Source organism: Talpa occidentalis, unplaced genomic scaffold (genome assembly GCF_014898055.3).
Source record: "Talpa occidentalis isolate TD23 unplaced genomic scaffold, MPIMG_talOcc4v2.1 talOcc4.17, whole genome shotgun sequence".
Lineage (NCBI taxonomy): Eukaryota > Metazoa > Chordata > Mammalia > Eulipotyphla > Talpidae > Talpa > Talpa occidentalis.
This window is the reverse complement of record NW_023601754.1, coordinates 49,626,697-49,646,674: the sequence shown is the minus strand read 5'-3', so window position 1 is coordinate 49,646,674 and position 19,978 is coordinate 49,626,697. Positions and strand designations below refer to the sequence as shown.

Sequence of the window (19,978 nt, the reverse complement as noted above, 5' to 3'; positions counted from 1 at the left end):
ACTGTTAGCATGGTTGGTATTTTTCCATCCTTTTTTTTTTTTTTTAATTAAAATTTCTGTCCCAGAGCAGTGTTAGGTTTACCAAAAAGTTGCAGAGATAATATATTAAGTCCTGCATCCAGAGCCCCCCCCCATGCTGTCATCTCACAGACTGTGCTATAGTTGTGAAAATTAGGAAACCACATCAGCCCATATTTGTAACTAAACTCCAGACTTTATTTCAGTTTATCACCTTCCCCCCTGAAGTCTTGTTTCTGTGTCAGAGTCATAGCCATGGGCCCCCACTGTACTTAGGCATCCCTTCACCTTAAACTATATGTTTAAGACAGGTTTCTTGTAGCTAGCATATTGTCGGATCTTGTTTTTTTACCCAAGCATACAATCTCTGCCTTCTAAAGGGCGTGAGTAACTGTGCTTTCAATGTGATTATAGGTATGGTGATGGTTAAACATACCTTCTTGTGATTTTCATTTACTTTGTCCCATCTTTGTTCCTCTCTTCCTGTCTTCTTTTGGTTTGAGCATTTTTAAAAAATATTTCTTTTAGAGAAGTTTCAGGTTCACAGCCAAATTGAAGGGAAAAGTACAAGATTTCCTACTTATCACTTTTCACACAGGCACAGTGTCCCCGACTATCAACATTGCTCGCCAGAGTGATACTTTTGTCACAACTAATGAACCTACATTGACATATCATTATCCCTCAATTCCACAGTTTACATTCAGGTACATTCTTGGTGGTGTACAATCAGTGGGCTTAACAAGTGTGTAACAATACAAATCCACTGTTACAGTATCATACAGAGTATTGTCACCACCAGAGTATTGTGCTCCACCTACTCACCCCTCCCACCCGTCTTTTTACTGGCCCCATCATTTTGCCTTTTCCAGAATGTCATATATTTAGACTCACACAGTGTGTGGCTTTTTCTGATTGGTTTCTTTCACTTAGTCAAATGCATTTAAGTTTCCTCCATCTCTTCTCATGCCTCAATTGCTCATTTCAATGCTGAGTAATACTCCATTGTCTGAAGTGACCACAGTTTTATCCATTCACCTCCTGAAGGATAACTTGGTTGCCTCCAAGTTTTGAACAAAGCTCCTCTAAACATCTGTGTGCAGGTTTTTGTTGGACATAAGCTTTCAACCCATGTGAGTAAATAATAAGAAGCATACTTGCTGATGGTTTGGTAGGAATGTGTTTAGTTTTTTGAAGAAACCAACAAAACTGTCCTCCCATTTGGCTGTACCATTTGGTATTTCCAGCAGCCATGAGAATTCCTGTTGCTCCACATCTCTCCCAGCATTTGATGTTGTCAGTAGTGGGAACTTTGGCCATTCTCAGAGGTGTGTCATGGTGTCTCATTGTGATGTTTACTTCCTGATGACACACCATGTGGAGTATCTGCATATGCTTACTTGCCATCTCTAGCTTTGGTCAGGTGTCTGTTCAGCTCTTTTACTCATTTTTTAATTGGGTTGTTTTCTTATTGTTGAGTGTTGCATTCCATGTGTATTCATATTATAGTCCTTTGTCAAAAGTTTTTTCAAGTATTTTCTCCCATTCTGTGACTTGTCTTCTTATTCTCTTGACAGGTTTCGCAGAGCAGACATAATGGTCTCAATGAAACCCAGCTTATACATTTTTTTCATGTTTCCTGCCTTTGGTGTGGTATCTAAAACTTCATCACTAAACCTACGGTCATGTGGGTTTCCTCTTATGTTCTAGAAATTTCATAGCTTTGCATTTTATTTTTTTAAGATTTATTTATTTGTGCATATAAGAATTGGGGTATAGGCCAGAGGTGCGGGGCGGGGCGGGGGGTTGTGAGAGGATTCACCAGAGACAGACTGGGGAGCAGAACAGGTGGGTCTACTGAAATACACTGCTGAGGGGAGCAATGGGGAGACAGGTGAGGTCTGCTGAGCCCTGTGGGTCAGCTTCCTGGCCAGGAATCGAACACAGGCCACAGCGGCTGGTGAAAGCTTGATAGCACTGAGACTTTTAACTCCTGCACCACCAGGAAGGCCCAGTTTTGCATTTTAATTTAGGCGTGTCATCCATTTTGAGTTAACATTTTGTAAAGGGTATAAGCATTGTGTCTGATTCTTTTTTCTTTTTCTTTCTCTTTTTTTTTTTTTTTGCAAGTGGACATCCAGAACCAAGGTTGTCCCAGCACTGTTTGTTCCAGAGATTGGCGCTTTTGTTACAAAGCCATTCTCTCTCCTTTGTTGGCTCCACGGTACACATCTTGGGGCTATCACAGTCTACCTTCCACTGACTGATATTGTACCACTCCACGTACAATGTAAGAACACTACAACATTATTGCTCTGGAGAAATGTTGTTTCGCCACTCTCGAATTTATGTTACAACAGGGACCCTAAGTTGATGATGTTTGGATGTGGGACCTTCGGGACAGAGTAGGTCAAGAGGGTGGAGCCCACATGAACGGATGAGTGGCCCCAGAGAGCTCCCCTGTGAGGGGAGGCACAGTGAGAAGGCACCATCTGTGGACCAAGAAACAGGCCTCATCAGACACCGACATTTCCAGTGCCTCCACATCTGTGAGGAATAAGTTTTCTGCTTTTTCTAAGCCACCCCGTCCTTGATATTCTGTTACAGCAGCTCAAACTAACCAAGACAAATATATTTCTATTTCCCTTCTTCCAGCTTTTATGCTATGATCACTATTTTTTGTTAAAATACTCAATTATCTTCTAAAGAAATTTTAGAAATAACATGGGATTTACCATTCCAGGCCTTTCACTTCTCTGTGGTTGAAATCATGTCCATCCTGTATCTTTTTTTCTTTCTGAAGTGCTTCCTTTAATGTACCCCAAAACGTGGATTCTTCCAGCTTCTATGTCTGGAAAAGTCTGTTTCATCTTCACTTTTGAAAGATACTTTTGCCGCATCTAGAATTCTATGTTCACCTTTTTCCCCCTTCACTGCTGTAAGGATGTTGCTTCACTGTCTTTCTCATCTGCATGGTCCCTGAGGAGAACTCTCATGTTATCCTCATTTTTGTTCAATGTAAGGTTTTCTCTTGAGCCATTTGGCAGAGATGTGCTCTGGTCTGCTTCTTTTCACGGCGCTTGTGCTGGGGCATGGAGGGCCTCGGCTCCGTGCGTTTATAGTTTTCAACAAATTTCAAAATTTTCAAGTTATTGTTTCTTCAGGTATTTTTTACTGTCCCTTCTTTTCTTTCTCCTGAGGTCTCCTGTCACGCATATATTAGGCTGCTGGAAGTTATCCTGTAGCTCATTAATCGCTTCTCTTTTCTTACTCTTTCTTTTTCTCTTTTATTTGCATGTCTTCACGTTCAGGAATCTTTCTTCTTGTGATGTCAAATCTGCTGTTCATTCCATCCAGAGCATTTTTATTTTCAGACAAGGTAGTTTCTACAAGTCATATTTGGATTTTTTTACAACTTCCATCTTGCTCTGAGTGGGGGCCAGGTGTAATGACTGCTAGTGTTCTTACCTGCTAAATCTACCACCTGTATCAGTTTCAATGAATTGATTTTTTATCTTCATTCCTGCTTCTTCACATGCCTGACAATTCCCAATTGCATAATAGATGTTGCGAGTTTCACCTTGCTCTGTTGCTGGTTGTTCTGCATTCTACAAATGTCCTTGAGCTTTGTTCTAGGAGGCAGTTATGATTATTTGGGGAACTATCTTTTGGGGAACCCTTTTAGGTTCCACATCTAAGGTTTGTCAGTGGGAGCAGTGCAGCATGGGGCCTGATTATCCCCCATCACTGACGTGAGGCCCTTCTGAGCACCAGTGTCCCTAGGATGAGGTGGTTTTCCTGGCTCAGCTCAGGGAGCAGGTACTGGGCGAAGCCTGGTGTGAATATGTGTGCCAGTCACTGCTCCTGCCCAGCTGATCCTCTCCTGGCTTTGCCTACACCTGTGATCCAATGTGGCTTGCAGTGCCTACACTTACCACAACCTGCAGGGCCACGGAAGCAACCCTGCATGTCTCTGTGGGGGCAACTAAATCCCCTGCAGCGGGGAAGGATGCAGGATGACATAGACCAGGCCCGCCAGGTGTTGCTGCCCTGAGGTTGCCAAGACTCTTGGTCCAGCAGCGCTGTCTGGACTTCGCAGCTGCAGAGGAGGAACAGGTTGCCGTCTGCAACACCTGCTGAGTAGAGGTGGGTTCATGGTCTAGCCGTCAGTGGTGGCCATCCTTGTCCATCCATCCAGGTGAGAGTAGCAGGGCCAGGCCCACCAGGGACTCACCTCACTGGCTCCTTAACTCTGCGCTGGCCACACCCCTGCTGTCACTACCAGCTCGGTCCCTTTCTCCCCACCTTTCCCTACAATCCAGAACCTAGGCAGGGGCAAGGTGTTCCAGGCGTCCTGCCACCTGGCCTCTCTCTGAGGCCTGACTATACAGGTTTTGGTGATTGTCACAGCAAACAGCCTCCAACGCCCATCCTTGTCCCCATCTGCTTTCCTTCTGTGATAAGGTTCCCAGAAGTAGGTCTTCGGCTCCGAAGGTCTCCACAGCTGGGTCTGATCCTGGGAGGAGAGCTGGGCCGCCAGGCTGCCTCCGCAGGTCCAGGGCAGCAAATGTGAGCCCCTGCCCTTCCAGGTTGGCAGGTGCCTTTCTCACTCTGGTCTCCCCATGCAGTCCGGGCGGGCGACACAGACCTGCTGTCTCCTGAAACTTCCAGTGGCAGTTCTGACACCATCTGTTCCCTGGCGTTTGGGATTTTCCTGTTGGGATGTTCACCTCACCTGCTTATCTCCAAGTCCTCTTGTTTCTTTCACTGAGGATTATGTGTTCATGTATAAAGAAGAACACACTTTTGCTGTATTTCATAAAACAAAAACAATTTTCTCCAGACTATTGGTTTGCTTCTTGACTCGATGGTGTTTTTCTCATTGCAGTTTGTCCAGTAAGTCACCTTCCCGGTGTCAGTAGGCCTTGCCTAACCCTCCCCTTCCCGGCCAGGACGCACGATATAGATGCTCCCAATGTCTTGTGAAGAGCCTGGCCCTCGGTGGGTGCTCCCTCAGATCGTCCCGTCCGCGTGTGGGTGGGTGCGCTCCATGCAGAACGAGTCCCATCAGCTGCGCCCCCGCCCAGACTGCCCGCTTCCCAGAAGCTGTCTCTGCCAGAGCCGTGCACGCTGGGGACGGCGAGGCCGCCTGTTCTGCCCCAGGTGCGTCGGGACACCTGCGCTACTTTTAGACGTGGGGGAATGTTCCCTATTTTTTAAAAAGGAACAAGCCCTTTGGAACCACTGCAGAGCTGGACAGGGGCAGAAGCACCTGGTAGCCACGGGCTGAGGGAGGGGCCTCCCCAACCGGGCGGCCAGTTGGGGAGGGAGAAATGAGAAGGGCCCAGCTGCTTGTAAAATAAAGTCTTCCCTTTTATTTCAAATCACCCCGTTCCCAAGTTAGTGCAGCAAGTTAAGAGCGCCCCAAGCTGCTAGGCAGAGTGTCGTGTCCCTTCGGGGTGGGACCTGGGGCTGGTGGCTGCCCCCTCCCTGCCAGGGACTGGCCCGCCCCCTCACCTTCTTCCCAGGGCTCAGACATGTTGAGGGGGCAGGACAGTGAGCAGTGGTTTGGGGTGTCCGTGGCCAGGGCTGCTGTTAGCAATGGTGGGCGCCCGTCAGGCAGGGTTAGTGGGGTCTTCTCCGGCAGCCAGGGAAGGAGCTGCAGGGAGAGAGGCAGAGACAGGTCCATGCAGTGGAGGCCATTGGCACCGGGACGGAGGCGGAGGTGGGAGGGTAGGGCTGGCTAGGGAACAGGGTGTCACTCTGGAGGCTCACCGGAGAGGGGGGGCCGCCGCCCGTCTGGCCTGGAGAAGGGGCTCAGATAGATGACTGCCACTGCACGAAGCGCTTGGATTCCTGCCCCGAAGGAGATGGGAGACAGATGATAAGGGCTTGGGCTCCTCAGACCCGGGGCCCAGGCCCCACCCTCCTCCCTCAGGCCCAGGAGTCCGGCCCCGGCCTCTCCCCTCACACCCAGGAGTCCAGTACCTGAGGGTTGAAAGGGTCATCATCGTCTGTGTCATCATAGTCGTCACTGGGGTGCGATGGGGAGGAGTGGCAGAGAAGCAGGATGGGGGATCCATCAGGAGGCTGACCCCCCCCAGCAGGGGCCTGAGGGCCCTCCCCGCCCCCGGCCCCTGGCCCCTCCCTCCTGACCTGGGTGGGAAGAGGGCCCAGGCCCGAGGCAGGCTGCAGAGGGCGGTGGCCAGGGCCCCAGCAGACAGGAGGGAGAAGAGCAGCAAGAAGAGCAGCCCCTCCAGAGCGTCCTCACACAGCCCCCGCAGGGCGGCGCCATAGTCCTGGGGAGGAGGGGGCCGTCAGCGGAGAGGCCCCCCCACGTGCACGCTGTGTGCCGACTCAGACTCTTCCCCCAAGCCGTGCGATGCTGGGCTAGTCACCCAGCCTCTCTGCCTCAGTTTCTTCCGGTGCTCAGCAGCGCCTGGCACAGAGCACGCGCTCAGCTGCAGCAGGTGCCGCAGCCACCATTCCATCACACCCGCAGCTGCGTTCCCGCTCTCGGCCGCTCCACCACCGAGTCCTCTGCCCCTGCGTGGCCTGTCTCCTGCAGGGCCCAGCCGCAGGCCGCTCCCCTGGGCCCCACGCACTCAAATGCCAGGAATGTGCCCTTCCCAGTGGTGACACCTTGCAAGGTCCCCCCCCCCCTTCTCCACTGTCCCCTGGGCAAAGCGCTGCCTGGAACTTTGACTACACACAGGGTGCCCTGAAAATGCGGCCTGTCCTCACTGTCACCTGGAGATGGCAGCGCCGTCATCGGCCGGCTGCTGGGCCATACCCACCTGGCAGGGCGGGCCAGGGCCTGCTCCAGGGGAACTGCAGTAGCCCAGCCCCGGCAGGTCATTTCAGGCCACAGAGGACCAGAAGGCTGGCCCAGGGCCCTGCCAGCAGAGAGGCAGCCCCAGGAGGGGGCCTTGCCCCCCTGAGGCCTCAGCATCAGCCGCCCTGAGGGGAGGGCCCACAGGCCCTGGGAGGTCGGGCGAGGTGCCACTTTAATCCGCGGGCAAGGAAATTGCTGGAGCATTTTGAGCAGAGGAGGAAAGACTTGATCAGATTGTGGTTTTAAAGGCTTGCTTGGCTATTGGCTATGTGGGGAAGGGAGGGGAGGCAGGCCAGACAGGAGACAGGGCATGGGCTCTGGGGCCTTTGGGCAGGAGGGGTGGCGGGCAAGAACTAGGGTGGCCGTGGCGACAGTGAGCCCGGATAAGCTCAGAGGAAGGGCCGCGGGACTCGCTGGTGGAATGCTGTGGATGGTGTGGGTAGAGCAGAAATGATAGTCCTAGGTGCCTGGCGTGGGCCCCTGGTGTGGGGGTGCCCAGAACTGCCACTCAGATCAGGCACCTGCACATCATCCTTTTGCCCTCCAAAGCCCAGCGAGGCAGAGATCAGCTCCCACCCCCACTGACGCATTCTGCAGTGGTCCAGGGTGACGCCCAGGGAGGGCCAGGCGCTCACCCTGTCACAGCCGGGAAGGGGCAGAGCTGGGATCAGAGCCAGGGCTGTCAGGCTCCTTCCACCTCATCCCTGAAGCCCCTGTCCTGATTTTAATATGTGAGATCCTGAGGCCCAGATGGGGAAACTGAGGCCCAGGGTCACCTGGTGCGTCAGTGCAGGGTAGAGACTCTGACCCCTGCACCCCTTCTCTTCCCCCCTTCACAAAGCAGTCTCAGGAGCTCTGATCTGGCCCAGTGGGACCCGCACCAACCAGAAATGCGGGGGTCCTGGTTTGCCCTTGAGTTAAAGGGTTACCTTGGAGGAGGCCCACCTTCTGGCTCCTGTGCTCAGCTCATCTGAGTAGATTCTGTGCTGCCCCTACTCCACCCCCGCCACCCCCATTAAAGTGCCAGTTTCAGAAGCTTTAGGGGCAGTGGGGAAGGAGTCCTGGAAGGCATCAGAACCAGCAAGGCCCAGCTCAGATCCATGCCGGGTGGGTGGGGGAACAATGGATCTCTCTGGGTACAGTCATCAGATCAAACCCAGGCCAAGTTAGATTTGAATTTCAGACACCCGACAAATAAATTTCTCGGTAACAGCAGCTCCCCGGGAGGGTCTGGGACAAGCTTATTACGGTCCAATTATTTGTTTGCTGGACCTGGCAACCCTATTCAAGAGTCGAGGGCCCGAGATGGGGACCCTGAAAGGAGTTGGGCGTCCATGGCAGAGCCAAGCCTGAGATAGCTCCCACCTGGGCGGATGGAGATACTCTGGAAGCAGGAGGAAGGAAACTGGGCGCCTTTCTGGCTGTGTGGACCGGGGAGGTAGAGAGTTCCCTGCCTCCTTCATGGGCTGGGGCGCCTTGGGTGCCCCAACTCTACCCCTCATGGTGCAGGTCAGCTAGCTGGGGTTGCAACAGTGGCGGTTTCTAGATAGGATGACTAAGGAGCCACCACAGGGGGTGGCTGGGGAGCTCCTCATGGGGAGACAGGTTCTCTCCAGCCCTCACAGCCGCCGGTCCAGCAGGCCTCCTCTTCCTCCCCTTGCAAGTGGAAGCGGGAGTCAGCCTGGGCAGGGCGCCCAGCAGGCACCTTCCTCCTGCGTGTCCGCCCACCCTGCCGCGCAAGACGATGCACTGACAGAACTTTGCAGGTATTGGGTCTCCAGCCCCGGTTTTGTAAGTGAGGAGGCTGAGGCGCGAGGCATTGGTGACTTGCCTGAGACTGGCACCCAGGCAGCCTTGCTCAGAGCCCACGAACTCCGCACAGCCTCGAGGACGGGGAGGAGGGGAGAGGAGGAGGAGGAGCACGGAGGAGCGGGAGGGAATGCAAAGGTGGAGGACTGGCGGGGGAAGAGGGACGTAAAGGGGCGTCAAGGGGGACTGCAGAGGACAGGGGCGGAGGGCTAGGCGGAGGTGGGCGCAGAAGAGCCAGACAACAGATAATAGCTACGGAGACAGGGAGATTCAAGGGGCAACGGGAGAGAGACTGGAAGGGGCCAGGGTGCAGGCAGAGGCTCCCCGTGAGAGACGAATCCGGGAGGGGGCAGGGGTCACCTTGTGCAGGCCGCGACAGTGCAGCAGGGCCACGAGCTGGTGGAAGTTTCCTTCGGTCACGTTCAGCGTCTCCTCCAAGGACAGCAGAGGCTTCTGCGACGGCAGGGAGACATGATCCCACCGGCCCCTCAGTCTGCCCACCTGGGTGCTGCCCGGGCCCTCAGGCCCCGCCCAGCCTGGCGCCCCGCCCCTCCGTGCAGGCCCCGCCCACGACGCCCAGACTCCCCCCTTGGATTGGGTCTGTGCAGGAGGGTCCCGAGCCCCACCTGCGCAGCCGGGAACTGGGGAACGGCCTCCCGCTCCAGGCCCTGCAGCTGCGAGTGGATGCTGGCCAGAGCTCGCTGGGACAGCGTCAGCCTCTGCGGGAAGACAAGCGGGTGGACCCAGGGGTCGCAGTCCCATCTGCGGGCCCGGTGCCTGCAACACCCCCCAGAACCCGCCGCCTCCCCTCCCCCTTGCCCTCGGCTCTAACCTGTTGAAAGGGGTTGGACACGGCCTGGTTGCAGAGGAAATAATAGTTGAGAATGTCTGAAGCAGGAGGGAGGGAAAAGGGGAGGCCATGAGCCTGGGCCCCAGCCTCCAGGGGACGGTGGGAGGGGAGCGGCGCCAGAGGCCCCTCCCCCACTCAGGACCCCTCAGTGGTGCCAGTGGCCTGGCCTTCGAAACCACCTGCCCAGCGCCTGCTCCCGCTGCTCCAGCAGGCACAGCATGCTGGTCTCCTAGCTTGCCCCGGAAACCGGGTTCTGCTGCTCCCCACATTTTCTCACAAGTGGCCAAGTCCTCCCAGCTGCCCCCTCTCCTGATCCCAGCAACAGCAACCCTCTTGCTTTCCCAGCCCACCAGCAGGATGCAGAGAGCTCCCAGGGCCTGGCTGATGACTGCGCTCCCACCCCACCAGACGGGACAGAGCACAGAGGCCTCAGGGCCAGTACCAGTCCATGGGATCACCTGAGCCAAGCCCAGTCTCTTCCTGGGTCAGGTTCAGGACGTAGGTGTCTGGACTGGAGCAGAAGTCGCTGAGGCCCTGGTGTGGCAGAGGAGGGGGAGTCAGACCAAAAACTGCAAAGTTCCATGCTTCCTCAGAGCTCAGGGCCCAGCTCCCACCCAGTCCTGGGAAGCCAGGAGTCCACCCCCCAGCCCCTCTTCCCCCAGACTCGGGAGTCCAGGCCCAAGCCCGTCCTCCCACAGACCGCAAATTTCAGGATCCCAGTACCTCAGGACCTAGGCAACCAGCCCCAGCCTCAGAACCTGTGACCCTGGCCCCCAGGTTCCTCCTCTTAGGACCTAAGGTAGTGGAATGCCCCCACCCCCAGATCTAGGAGTAGGGTGCCAGCCCTCATGGCCCCAGCACTCACCACAGCTGTGGCTGCCTCCAGGCCCATGGAGCCCCAGCTTAGCACAAGAACAAGGAGACTCATCACTGTCATCCTGTGGGGGTGCAGTGGGGTTGCAGGACTCTGGGTTACTGACTCTTCCCAGCTGTCTCCTCTCTTCCGCCCCAAACCCCAGCACAGCACCACCTCCATCCCCACCAACCTCTGGAGCCAGAAGATCAGAATTAGGGCAGAGAAGAGGGGACTGGGGGCCCATGATGGTTGTCATCAGGGTGACCATCTGGGCCCTGCCTGGGTGAGGGGAGGGGGCCCTGGGCTGGCAGGCCCAGACCTGGACCCCAGCCAGGCTCTGCCCCCAACCTTGATTTGGGATTGGGTGGGGGGCTGGTAACTGTGCTCCATTTATACAACTTTGGGCTTTGACTTGCAAGGATCTGGGCCCGTGTCCCCCAGAGCTTGGGCAGCCTCCCTTCTGTCTAGCACACTCCTCTTCCCAAGAGTGGAGACAGCCTCTGGGCTGAAATAGCCTCCTGGCTTCTCTCTGGGGATGGGCTTTAGGGGAGTCAGCATGGGGGAGGGGTTCAGCAAGCAGGAAGACATCCTGAGGGCCCCAGACTAAGCTGAGGGCCCCAGACAAAGCCATCTGGCTGTGCAGTCTCCCAGCCTAAAGGGGGCCCGTGGCGGGTGGGGCGGAGTGTGGAGTCATCGGTGGGCTCAGCATGGCCCCTCAGAAGCAGGAGGAGATGAGGCTGCGATGCACAGCCTCTCTGAGAACTGCCTCCCCGCTGGCACACAGGGAGAGGGAGCCTGCCTCTTCAGGACTGGTGGGGGACTCCATGAGTTACAGATTAGAAGCCAAGCGTGGAGAGAGCACTGGGCACCTAGAAGGAGCGGTCAGGGAGGAGGGTGGGCCTGCAATCCAGCCAGATCGAGCCCCGAAATAGTCACACAGCCACGGACTTGGCGGCCTGCTGCCTCCGGTCCCACATCTGCAGGACAGTCCCCTGGGGGCCCTCCTTCACCAAATGATTGAGGCAACTGAAGGGGCGCCCACAGCCCTCAGTAGATAGCCACAGTCATCCCCCTGCCCCTGGGGAGGGCCGCCCAGACTCACACGATCACCAGCCACTTGCTCTGCTTCGCCAGGCCCAGGAGCGTGAAGAGACAGACCAGCAGCTCCAGCAACAGCAGGAGGACGTAGGCCAGCCACCTGTGGGGATGGGGGTTCAGGTGTGAAGCAAACCCCACCTTCGGTGCACAAATGGTGCCAGTATACCCCATACTCATGGCCACGTGCTGTCCAGGACTCCGGGCCACAGCCCAAGTCATCCGTGAAATGGGGGCCCTGGGTGGAGGCCCACGTCATGTTTGGAGCACAGAGAGGTCCCAGGGGCCCTGGGACCGCACCCAGCAGGACTATGCATGAGCGCTGGGACCTGGCCTCAGGGGCCACAGCGCCCCCAGGCCCTGCAGAGTAGGAGGGCCATGCCCAGGCTCCAACCAGATGGATGACACAGGGGACGCCCTGAGGACACTGTGCTCCAGAAGAGCCTACATGGGCTCCAAGCCAGCCCCCCACTTCCTCACTACTTGTAACTCAGTAACTTTGCCTCCTGTGCCTCAGTTTCCCCCCTGTGAGGCTGCTGAGGGGAGAAGGCTTCAAGTTCTTAGAAGAGCGCAGGCACAGAATGAACTTGACTCAGCCAGAGTGTGAGTCGGCGCCTGGGAGGCTGTTGGCTCCTAAGCAAGCGGTGGCGTCACTCACTGACTAGAACAGAGGGAGCGCCTGCGGCCACAGCACCACGCCTAGCACCTGCTTAGCGGGCCACAGAGGCCTGACCTTTGTGCCCAGCACAGCTGTGCAGGAGCTGGGCCACCACAGTGGCAAGGGGAGAGTCACCCCCGCCTCCACGCAGCCTCTGCTCTGACCCTGCAGGGCTGGCTGCCCGCCGCCCCCACTGCCAGCCCCACGCTCCCTGGAGGCGGCCATGGGCTGAGTGAGCGCAGGGGTGGCTGAAGGGGTGAGTGAGTGAGCGTGTGAGCACCCGGTGCGAGGGTGGCCCAGAACCACTTGACCCCTCTCTAGACAGTCCATCTCTCAACCTTGTGACTGCCGGCAGGGGGGGATGGCCAGTCCTCTGCCGGGGAGCCACCGGGGGCACTGTAGGGCATCCCTGATCTCCACCCACCCGACGCCTATCACATACCCTTCCCCGGGGATGACATCCAAGCAAGGCCAGGCCCCGCTGCGTCCCTGGGGGTGCGGCCACCCAGGTGGGCCGCTCAGGGCAGAAGGGCAGCCGCTCACCTATACTCCTCCACGAAGGACACATCTTCGGCCACTTGCGTGGGGCTCAGGGGCACGCCCCGCCAGAAGGCCAGCCCCTGGAGTTGCTGGGCCACGGTCTCCGCCTGCCGTCGAGCACCCCGGGCAGCCGCCACCAGCTCAGTGCGCTGCGCTAGCACCTCCTCCAGAGAGGTCAGCTCCGACCTCACGGCCTCGCCCAGTCTCTCCACCACCTCCGAAACCTGGACACAGGGGCCTGCGGTCAGCAGAGGCTGTGCTGGGGGAGCCAGGGGTTCAGACACAGGGTTGTGGGGTGCAGACGAGTGAGCTATGGTGGGTGTCTGAGATCTGGGGACTGGGGTTTCTGAGGATGGAGAAGAGATGGAGGAGGCTCTGCAGTCCATTTAGTGGGGGCTCTGTGGCTCCAGGCCAGGTAGAGTCTGGATGCCCGGCGTGACCTTGGCATCAGCTGTCCTGAGTCTGGGGTCTCGATTCTGAGCTCTGTTGTCCCGGGACTGTAAGTGGACAAGAAATCTAAGGTCTGCGGTCAGGGGGTACTGACCACAGGGTCTGGAATCCTGGGGCTGGGGATTGAACCCCCCACCTGGGCTGACGTTCTAAGGTTGAGCTGCAAGATTCTAACTTGCAGTCAAGATGGGCGCAGGTGTGTGGTCTGAGGTCTGCAGGTTTGAACCTGAAAGTCTGAGTCAGGGGGTCCCCAGTTTCAGGTCTGGGTTTTGACTCTGACTCAGGTCCCCTTCCCCCCAGAAGGCGGTGCGGGGGCCCAGTGTGGGCACGGGTCTGGGGTCTGGCCGGCGCTGGCCCCTCACCAGGTAGTCAATGGCGCTGAGCGTGTGGTTGGCATGCAGTAGGGCCGAGCTGAGCTGGGACACCCCATCACTGGTCTCGCTGTTGCCATAGAAACCGATGCCAATGCCCGCGCTGTGAAGGGGGGGAATCACAACCCTGGGACCCTGGGGGACACCTTCTCCCGCCTCCTCACACACCCCATCCGTCTCCTACCCCCATCCCATTGGTCCAGGCTGTCGTGGGAAAGAAACGGCTCCAGCCTGCCCCCCCCCGTTGCCAAGGCAACAGGAAGGTCCCACTCCCCCGGCCAGGCACGTCATTGTGATGCTAATGGTGGGTGGAGTGGTGGCAGAGAGAAGGGGGTTCTGGAGTTAACTCGCGCCTCACCAAAGCGGAGTCCCAGTCGCGCCACCCCGGCATGGGAATTCCCAGCCCTAATGGCTGCAGGCCCCTCACTGGCCTCTCCTGCCGCCAGCATCTCTAGCACCAGTCCCTTCAGAGCCAGGCATCCCCTCTCCTGCCTCTGGGGGGTCATGGGCATGCAGGCCCCCAGGCACCAAGACCAGGGGCACCCTGAGCCTGGAGCTTCCAGCCCTCCCCCGCCCCAGGACCCAGCGCCTGGCCAGCTGGGAGGACAGCAAGGGAATGTGGGACGAGGGACCAGCCCCCGCCCCTCCATGGCCAACACACAGAGCTCCATTGTGGGGCCTGAATACGGGCCCACCCCCCTTCTTCAGCGCCCCCCTCCGTGTGTCCCTCCTCGGAGTGGCCAGGACCCAACCAGGGAGGAGGGAGGCCCACGCCTCCTTCCAGTTCCCAGCCCCCGACGACTACGCAGGCTCCCACCCCAGCCCCGGCCCTGGGATCTGACACCCTGCCCGGCACCCCCACCCCATTGTTCACAGCCCCACAAAGCTTCTCTTGTTCCCAGGCCCGGGGGACCAGCGGTGTCTCTCCCCCGCAGGGCCTTTGTCCACCCCCGCTTCCACCCTCACTAGGGGAGCCTGAAGAGGAAGCATCTTGGAGATGGGATGCCCATCTCCCCCCTCATACACCCCCCAAATACACACACTGCTGCTCCCAGCACTGAGAGGTGGCAGAAACCAGCAGGGGTGGGGGTGGGGTACTTGCTTCCAGACAGCTCCCTCTAACCTGTGCGATAGGAGAGCAGAACATGCCTTGGCGGGGTTGTGGGGGACAAGCCCTGTGCCCAGAGCTGGCTCCTGATCAATGGCTGCCCTCAGATCTCAGTTCCTCTCTCCTAGGGGTGTCCCAGAAGGCCCCTGGGCCTACTGGGCTTGTGGGTCTGGGTGAACGACTTGGACCTGTGGCCTTGAACAGTTGCCTTCTGTCCCGCTTGGCGCAGACCTCTGACAAGCCGAGTGACAGCCCCACTCCAGCAGTTACTGGAGGAGCTCCGGCCACCTGGGGTCTGGCCAGGGCAGGTGCTCTGGGACTGAAAACACACTTGGTGTCTGTCTCCCTGAGGGCGGGGCCTAGCCTGACCAGTTCAGTAGCTCCTGGCACATAGTAGGTGTGCAGAAAAACGGTGTGTGAAGGAGTGAGTGGATGAGTGCTGTCACCAGTTTACACTGAGGCAGACAAAGGTGAGCCAGGCCCGGCCAGTCCTTGTCCAGTCTGACCGTCACGGGGGGCAGCCGGCACTATAATGCCCAGTTAGAGGTGGAAACTGAGGCCACTGCATTACTCCCGGGGTCACACCCCCCATTGCTAGCAAGCCGCCAAACCCAGCAGGCTGGTCGCTGCTCTTCACCAGGACCCTGTCTTGCCAGGGGCCAGCTGCCCTTTGGGTGAGAAGTTACTGCCCTTGCACCTCAGTTTCTCCAGCCCACAAGTAGGAACGGTTCTCTGGGCAGCGAGGCTGGAGTGGGGTTGCGGACACCTCCGGGAAGACCGCCAGAGCTGAGGAAACCCCGTCCCCGTGCCCCTCCCACCCCGGGGCCCCTTTACCAGCCGACGAGAAGGGCCGCGATGCAGCTCCAGGTGACACAGCCTCCCCCAGGCGGGGGGCTCTTGGCCCCAGGGGGCTCTGGGAGCCGGCAGCAGCAGAAGCGGATGAGGTAGACAGCGATGAAAATGAGGCTCAGGCCCAAGCCCAAGCCAGCCAAGGCCACCACCAGCAACAGGGCCTGGAAGGGGGGACCACAGCAGTCTCAGGGGGTCCCGCAGCTCTCTCCCCCCGTGGCTAGAGGTTCCGACCACGGGATTAGGGCAGACGGGGAAGGTGTCCCTCCCTAGGTGGGGGCCATCCTGTGCTATCCAGGTTTGTAGGGAAACACGAGGTGCCCAGCTCCACCCAAGCTGGCAGCTGGGATCCAGGACTTGGGCTGGGTGGCTGGAGGCTCTTCCAACAGGGAGGCCTGGTCTGCCTCCAGGGGCTGTGTGATCTTTGGCCAGGGCCCCTCTTTGAGCCTCAGTTCCCCCCTACACACACACCAGATGGTTGGAAAGGGCATCTTCCAGAACCTGGGGAGACCTGGGTTACGGAACAGTGGGGGGCTCAGGGGGTGGCAGGGGCAGGTTCTTGGCCACAGGTTGGGGGTGGCGGCTTCCTAGTCCCTCCTCCCTGCCCACCCTCCCTGCTCACTGCTCTCTCCCCCCTGCTGGTGAGCTCCACACACCCACCCCATGCGAGTCTGTCACCCAGGCACTCATGGGGTGGGGGACGTGAGAGCATCCGTGACAGTGAGTGCACATGCGTGTATGTGTGTGTGCAAGGCTCCAAGGGGGAGACAGGGAGATAGAGAGAGTGAGGACCTGGGAGTGGGGTGAAGGAGAGGGAGACAGAGGGAGAACGCCTGTCTGTGCAGGGAAGCCTTGCAGAGCAGAGTGGGATAAATATAAAGCAGGGTTTCAAGCAGCCCCGGGCAATGTCTTGTCTTGCTTCTCAGACGCCCCTGAGGCCGGGCCGGGGCTTATCTGGAGTCACACAGCACAGTAGAGGCAGCCCTGGGGACAGAATCAGACCCCTGGACTCACAAGGCTGTTTCCCCTAAGCCACAGTGTTTCAGCCTTTGTCCTTGCCATGAGGAATGTGTGAGTGTGACTGTGTGTGCCTGGGCGATGAGTGTGGTGTGTGATGCATGTGGTACATGTGGCACACACTGTGGGCTGTCCGTGTTTCTAGCTGTGAGACTGGGTATCTCCGCTTTGTGAGTCCATCTGCTGGGTAAGGCCATGCAGGTGAGTGTGTGTCTTGGTCTGCAGGTGTGGGAGTGGCCTGTGGGCATTTGTGTTTCTGGGCATGGTTTCTTAAGTCTGCGAGTGGTCTCCGGTGGTGTATGTGTGAGTGAGAGAAAAAGAAAGCGTGTGAATGTGTGCCTGTGTGATGTGTGAGTGAGGGTGCATGCCTATGTGAATGTATAGGCGTGTGAGTGTGTTATGTGTGTGGGAATGTGTGGACATGAGTGTGTATATGTGAATGTGAGTGTGTGCATATATGCATGCATGTGCATGCTAGTATTTTCACGAGTATACGTGTGTGAGGGTGTATACGTGAATGAGGACCTATATGGGCGTGTATGTATAGGTGAGTTGGTACATGTATGTTTATAGATGCAAGTGTGTATATGTGAGTATATGTGTGTGTCAGTGTGTGCGGGTGTGTGAACATGTGGGTGCATCTATATATGTGCATGTGATGTGTGTGTGCATGTGCATATGTTAGCGCGTCTCTGAGGGTGTGGGTGTCTGTGTGCATACGTGAATATGTGAGTGTGCATGCAAGTGTGTATATGGGTGAGTGTGCATGTGTTATGGGTGCATGTGTGGATCTCTGTGTGCCTGGTTCTGAGTTGGTGGACATGCATGTGTGGTGCATGTGTGGATATGTGTGTGTGTGATGAGTGTGTGGGGAGGTGTGTATGCATGTGTGTGAATACGTGTGTGCATGAGTCTGTGGACCTGTGTGAGAATGTGGGTGCCCTCCCCCTGTGGCCCACCCCTGGTCTCCCCGGGGCAGTGCCCCTCCTGGGAGGAGCGCGAACACTGGGGGCAGAGTGAGCTCTCCAGCGCCGGCCCTGACCCTGTGCCAGGACCCCACTCACGGCTGTGCGGCCCGCGTGGGAAGGTCTCCCTGCGGGCGCGGGCGCGGGCGCGGGCATGCGTCCCAGGCGCTGGGGGTGTGATTGTGTAACCCTGGCTGTGGGTGAGGGGATGCGGCCGCTGGTGGTGGGGAGAGGGCAGCGCGGAGCAGGCGGGGAGGAGCTGCCCAGGCTGGCACAGCCGTGACCCAAATAGCTCAGCACACTGCACACAGCCCATCTCCGCCTCGCTGGACCCCCCAACTCTCCAGCCCCAGGCCCCGGACTCGGGAGCCGCCTAGACAGACCCACAGGGAGCCCGGCCCCTCCCCGGCCCCCGGGGCCCCAGCGCCCCCCGCCCGCCCCCGCCGGCCAAGCCTTTCTCCTCTCTAGTCTCAAAGTCAAGGGCCGAATCAAAGTGGGTCAGGGGACGGCTCTGCTCCCCCCTGGAGCTGAGCCAGCCGGGGCCCCTTCCCCCGGGCTCCGGGCTCTGCTCGGCTCCCACGCCGGCCCCACCCTCCGGACGCGCCGGCGCCCCTGCCCCCACCCTCCCTCCGCGCCCCGGGGCCGCCGTCCTGGGACGGGCTGCCGAGCCGCCTCCTCCCGCGCCTCCGGCGCACCCCCAGCGCGGCCCTGCGCCCCGAACCCCTTCTCCATTTCAGTCTCAGCCGAGTCCCCAAGCCCGCGCGCCCGCGCTCCCCACCCGCCACGACCCGACCCGCCGCGGCACCCGAGCAGGTGCGCGAGCGGAGGGAGGGGCGGCCGCGGACCGGGAGGCCAAGCCCCCGCGGCGCCCCGACACGCGAACCCTGGGGGCGTCCCTCCCTCTCTGGGACCCCGGTCCAGGCCCCGAGTCCCCCCGCGAAGGAGCTAGGGGTCTGGTCCCCCAGAGCTCGTCCCGGGGGAACCTCCAGGTCCGGACCCCACACTCCTGCTCCTGCAGAGACCCCAGAGTCCGGCCCGGTCCTCGCCCCCGGAGCACGGACATCTCCCCGCAGCCCCTGCTCCGCCGACCCAGAGGCTCTGCCCCCCGCGCCCCGCGCCCCGGCCCCGGCCCGCTCCCACCTGCTGGTACTCCTGCTCCCGGGGCGCGAAGCCGCTGGGCACCGGGCGGAGCTGGAAGTCGGCTCGGGGCAGCTGGTGGAGGAGATGCACCCACGCCGAGGGGCGGTAGCCCGGGGGCGCCCCCATGGCCCCCGGGGAGGGCGCAGCGGGGCCGACGCCGGGGCTGCGGGAGCCTCGGGAGCCGAGCGGGGCGCGGGCGGAGCGGGGTCTGGCCGGGCTCGGGGAGCGGCGCGGGGGGAGGGCGAGGATGGGGGGCGGAGATTGGGGGAGAGCGGGCCGCGCGGGCCGGCGGGCACGACACTGCCCCTGGCGGCCGCGGGGGGCACTGCGCCCCTGGGCCGCCCACCGGCCTCGCGGGCGGCGCCCACCTGCCCGCGCAGGTGCCCAGGTGCCGCGGCCGTCCCAGGGCGGCCCCGGGAGAGCGCGGCAGGCCAGAGACGACGAGAAAACCACCCTTCCTTGCCCATACGAGGCCGCGCGCGCAGGGCGATCACCCACGGCATACGGTTCCCTTTACATTTAGGAAGAACCTTCAGGTCCGTGCCAAGGTCGCCAGCACTTGCTCAGCATTGTACAAAAAAGGCAGTTGCATCAAAAAAAAATTTTCCTCCCGTGTGTGTGCTCGCACCTGTAAAGGACGCCACCATCTGGTAAGAGCCCTCCCCAGCTTTGAGAAGGACAACCCCTAGAAGGCCCCAAACCTTCCCTCATAAATACCCCATCCCAGGGGGTACAGCGAGCCCAGGTGTAAGGACCCCTCACACCTGCAGGACTCCTCCTGCCAAAGAACAGTCTCGCTTATCCACGCAGCGACCCCTCCCGCCTTTCTAGGGATGCCTCCCGCGTGTTGAAGAGCCTCTCCAAACTGACCGAGGAGGGGGTGACTTCCAGGAATATAAGAATCCCTCCGCCCCTTGCCATTTTACCGTTTACTAGTATTTTCACAGTCACGACCTACATCCATCCACGGGAGCCCACTGCGGCCACACTGTCACTCTCGGAGGGGACCTGGCCACTTGGCAGCGCCCCCCAGACAGTCCCTGTCGGAACTAAAACTAAGAACCCTGGGAATCTAGCCTGGGGTCTCCCATCCCTGTGAATCAGGACTAGATTCTTCACGCAGGGTGCCCACACCTGGTGTCTCCCGGGGGGTGGGGGTGAGACTAGCCGGGTGGGGAGAAGAAAGGGGAGGTTAGTGTTACACCTACTTCATCCCAACACTCTGCCCGAGACTGGAGAGAAAGGGCTGCGGGAGTTGCCAGAGAGGACAATAAAGACGGTGGGGGGCTGAGGATGAGGATGGTGGTGGTGAGAACGGTGATGAGGACAGTGAGGATAATGAAGACGGTGATGATAATGAGGTGAAGGTGGCGAGCAGGGATGGTGGTGATGACGAGGAGGAAATTGCTGGCACCAG

At 59.0% G+C, this 19,978-nt stretch overlaps 1 protein-coding gene across 2 annotated transcripts; it reads right to left on the bottom strand.

Annotated features, from left to right (window-relative positions):
• Positions 1-182: 182 nt before the first annotated feature.
• Positions 183-18,774, bottom strand: TTYH1 (tweety family member 1). Of its 2 annotated transcripts, none has more exons than XM_037517196.2 (13): positions 18,562-18,774; positions 15,425-15,603; positions 13,474-13,585; positions 12,665-12,885; positions 11,471-11,566; positions 10,378-10,450; positions 9,971-10,046; positions 9,495-9,550; positions 9,289-9,381; positions 9,023-9,115; positions 6,175-6,317; positions 5,794-5,874; positions 183-5,677 (listed from the first exon to the last, which is right to left on the bottom strand). In XM_037517196.2, exons 1-13 carry the CDS (start codon positions 18,685-18,687, stop codon positions 5,644-5,646), a joined length of 1,383 nt encoding a protein of 460 aa, XP_037373093.1. In that variant the 5' UTR covers positions 18,688-18,774; the 3' UTR covers positions 183-5,643. The 2 variants fall into 2 exon arrangements, with proteins under 2 accessions (XP_037373093.1, XP_037373094.1); XM_037517197.2 differs by lacking the exon at positions 183-5,677 and adding an exon at positions 6,007-6,052.
• Between the last annotated feature and the right edge of the window lie 1,204 nt (positions 18,775-19,978).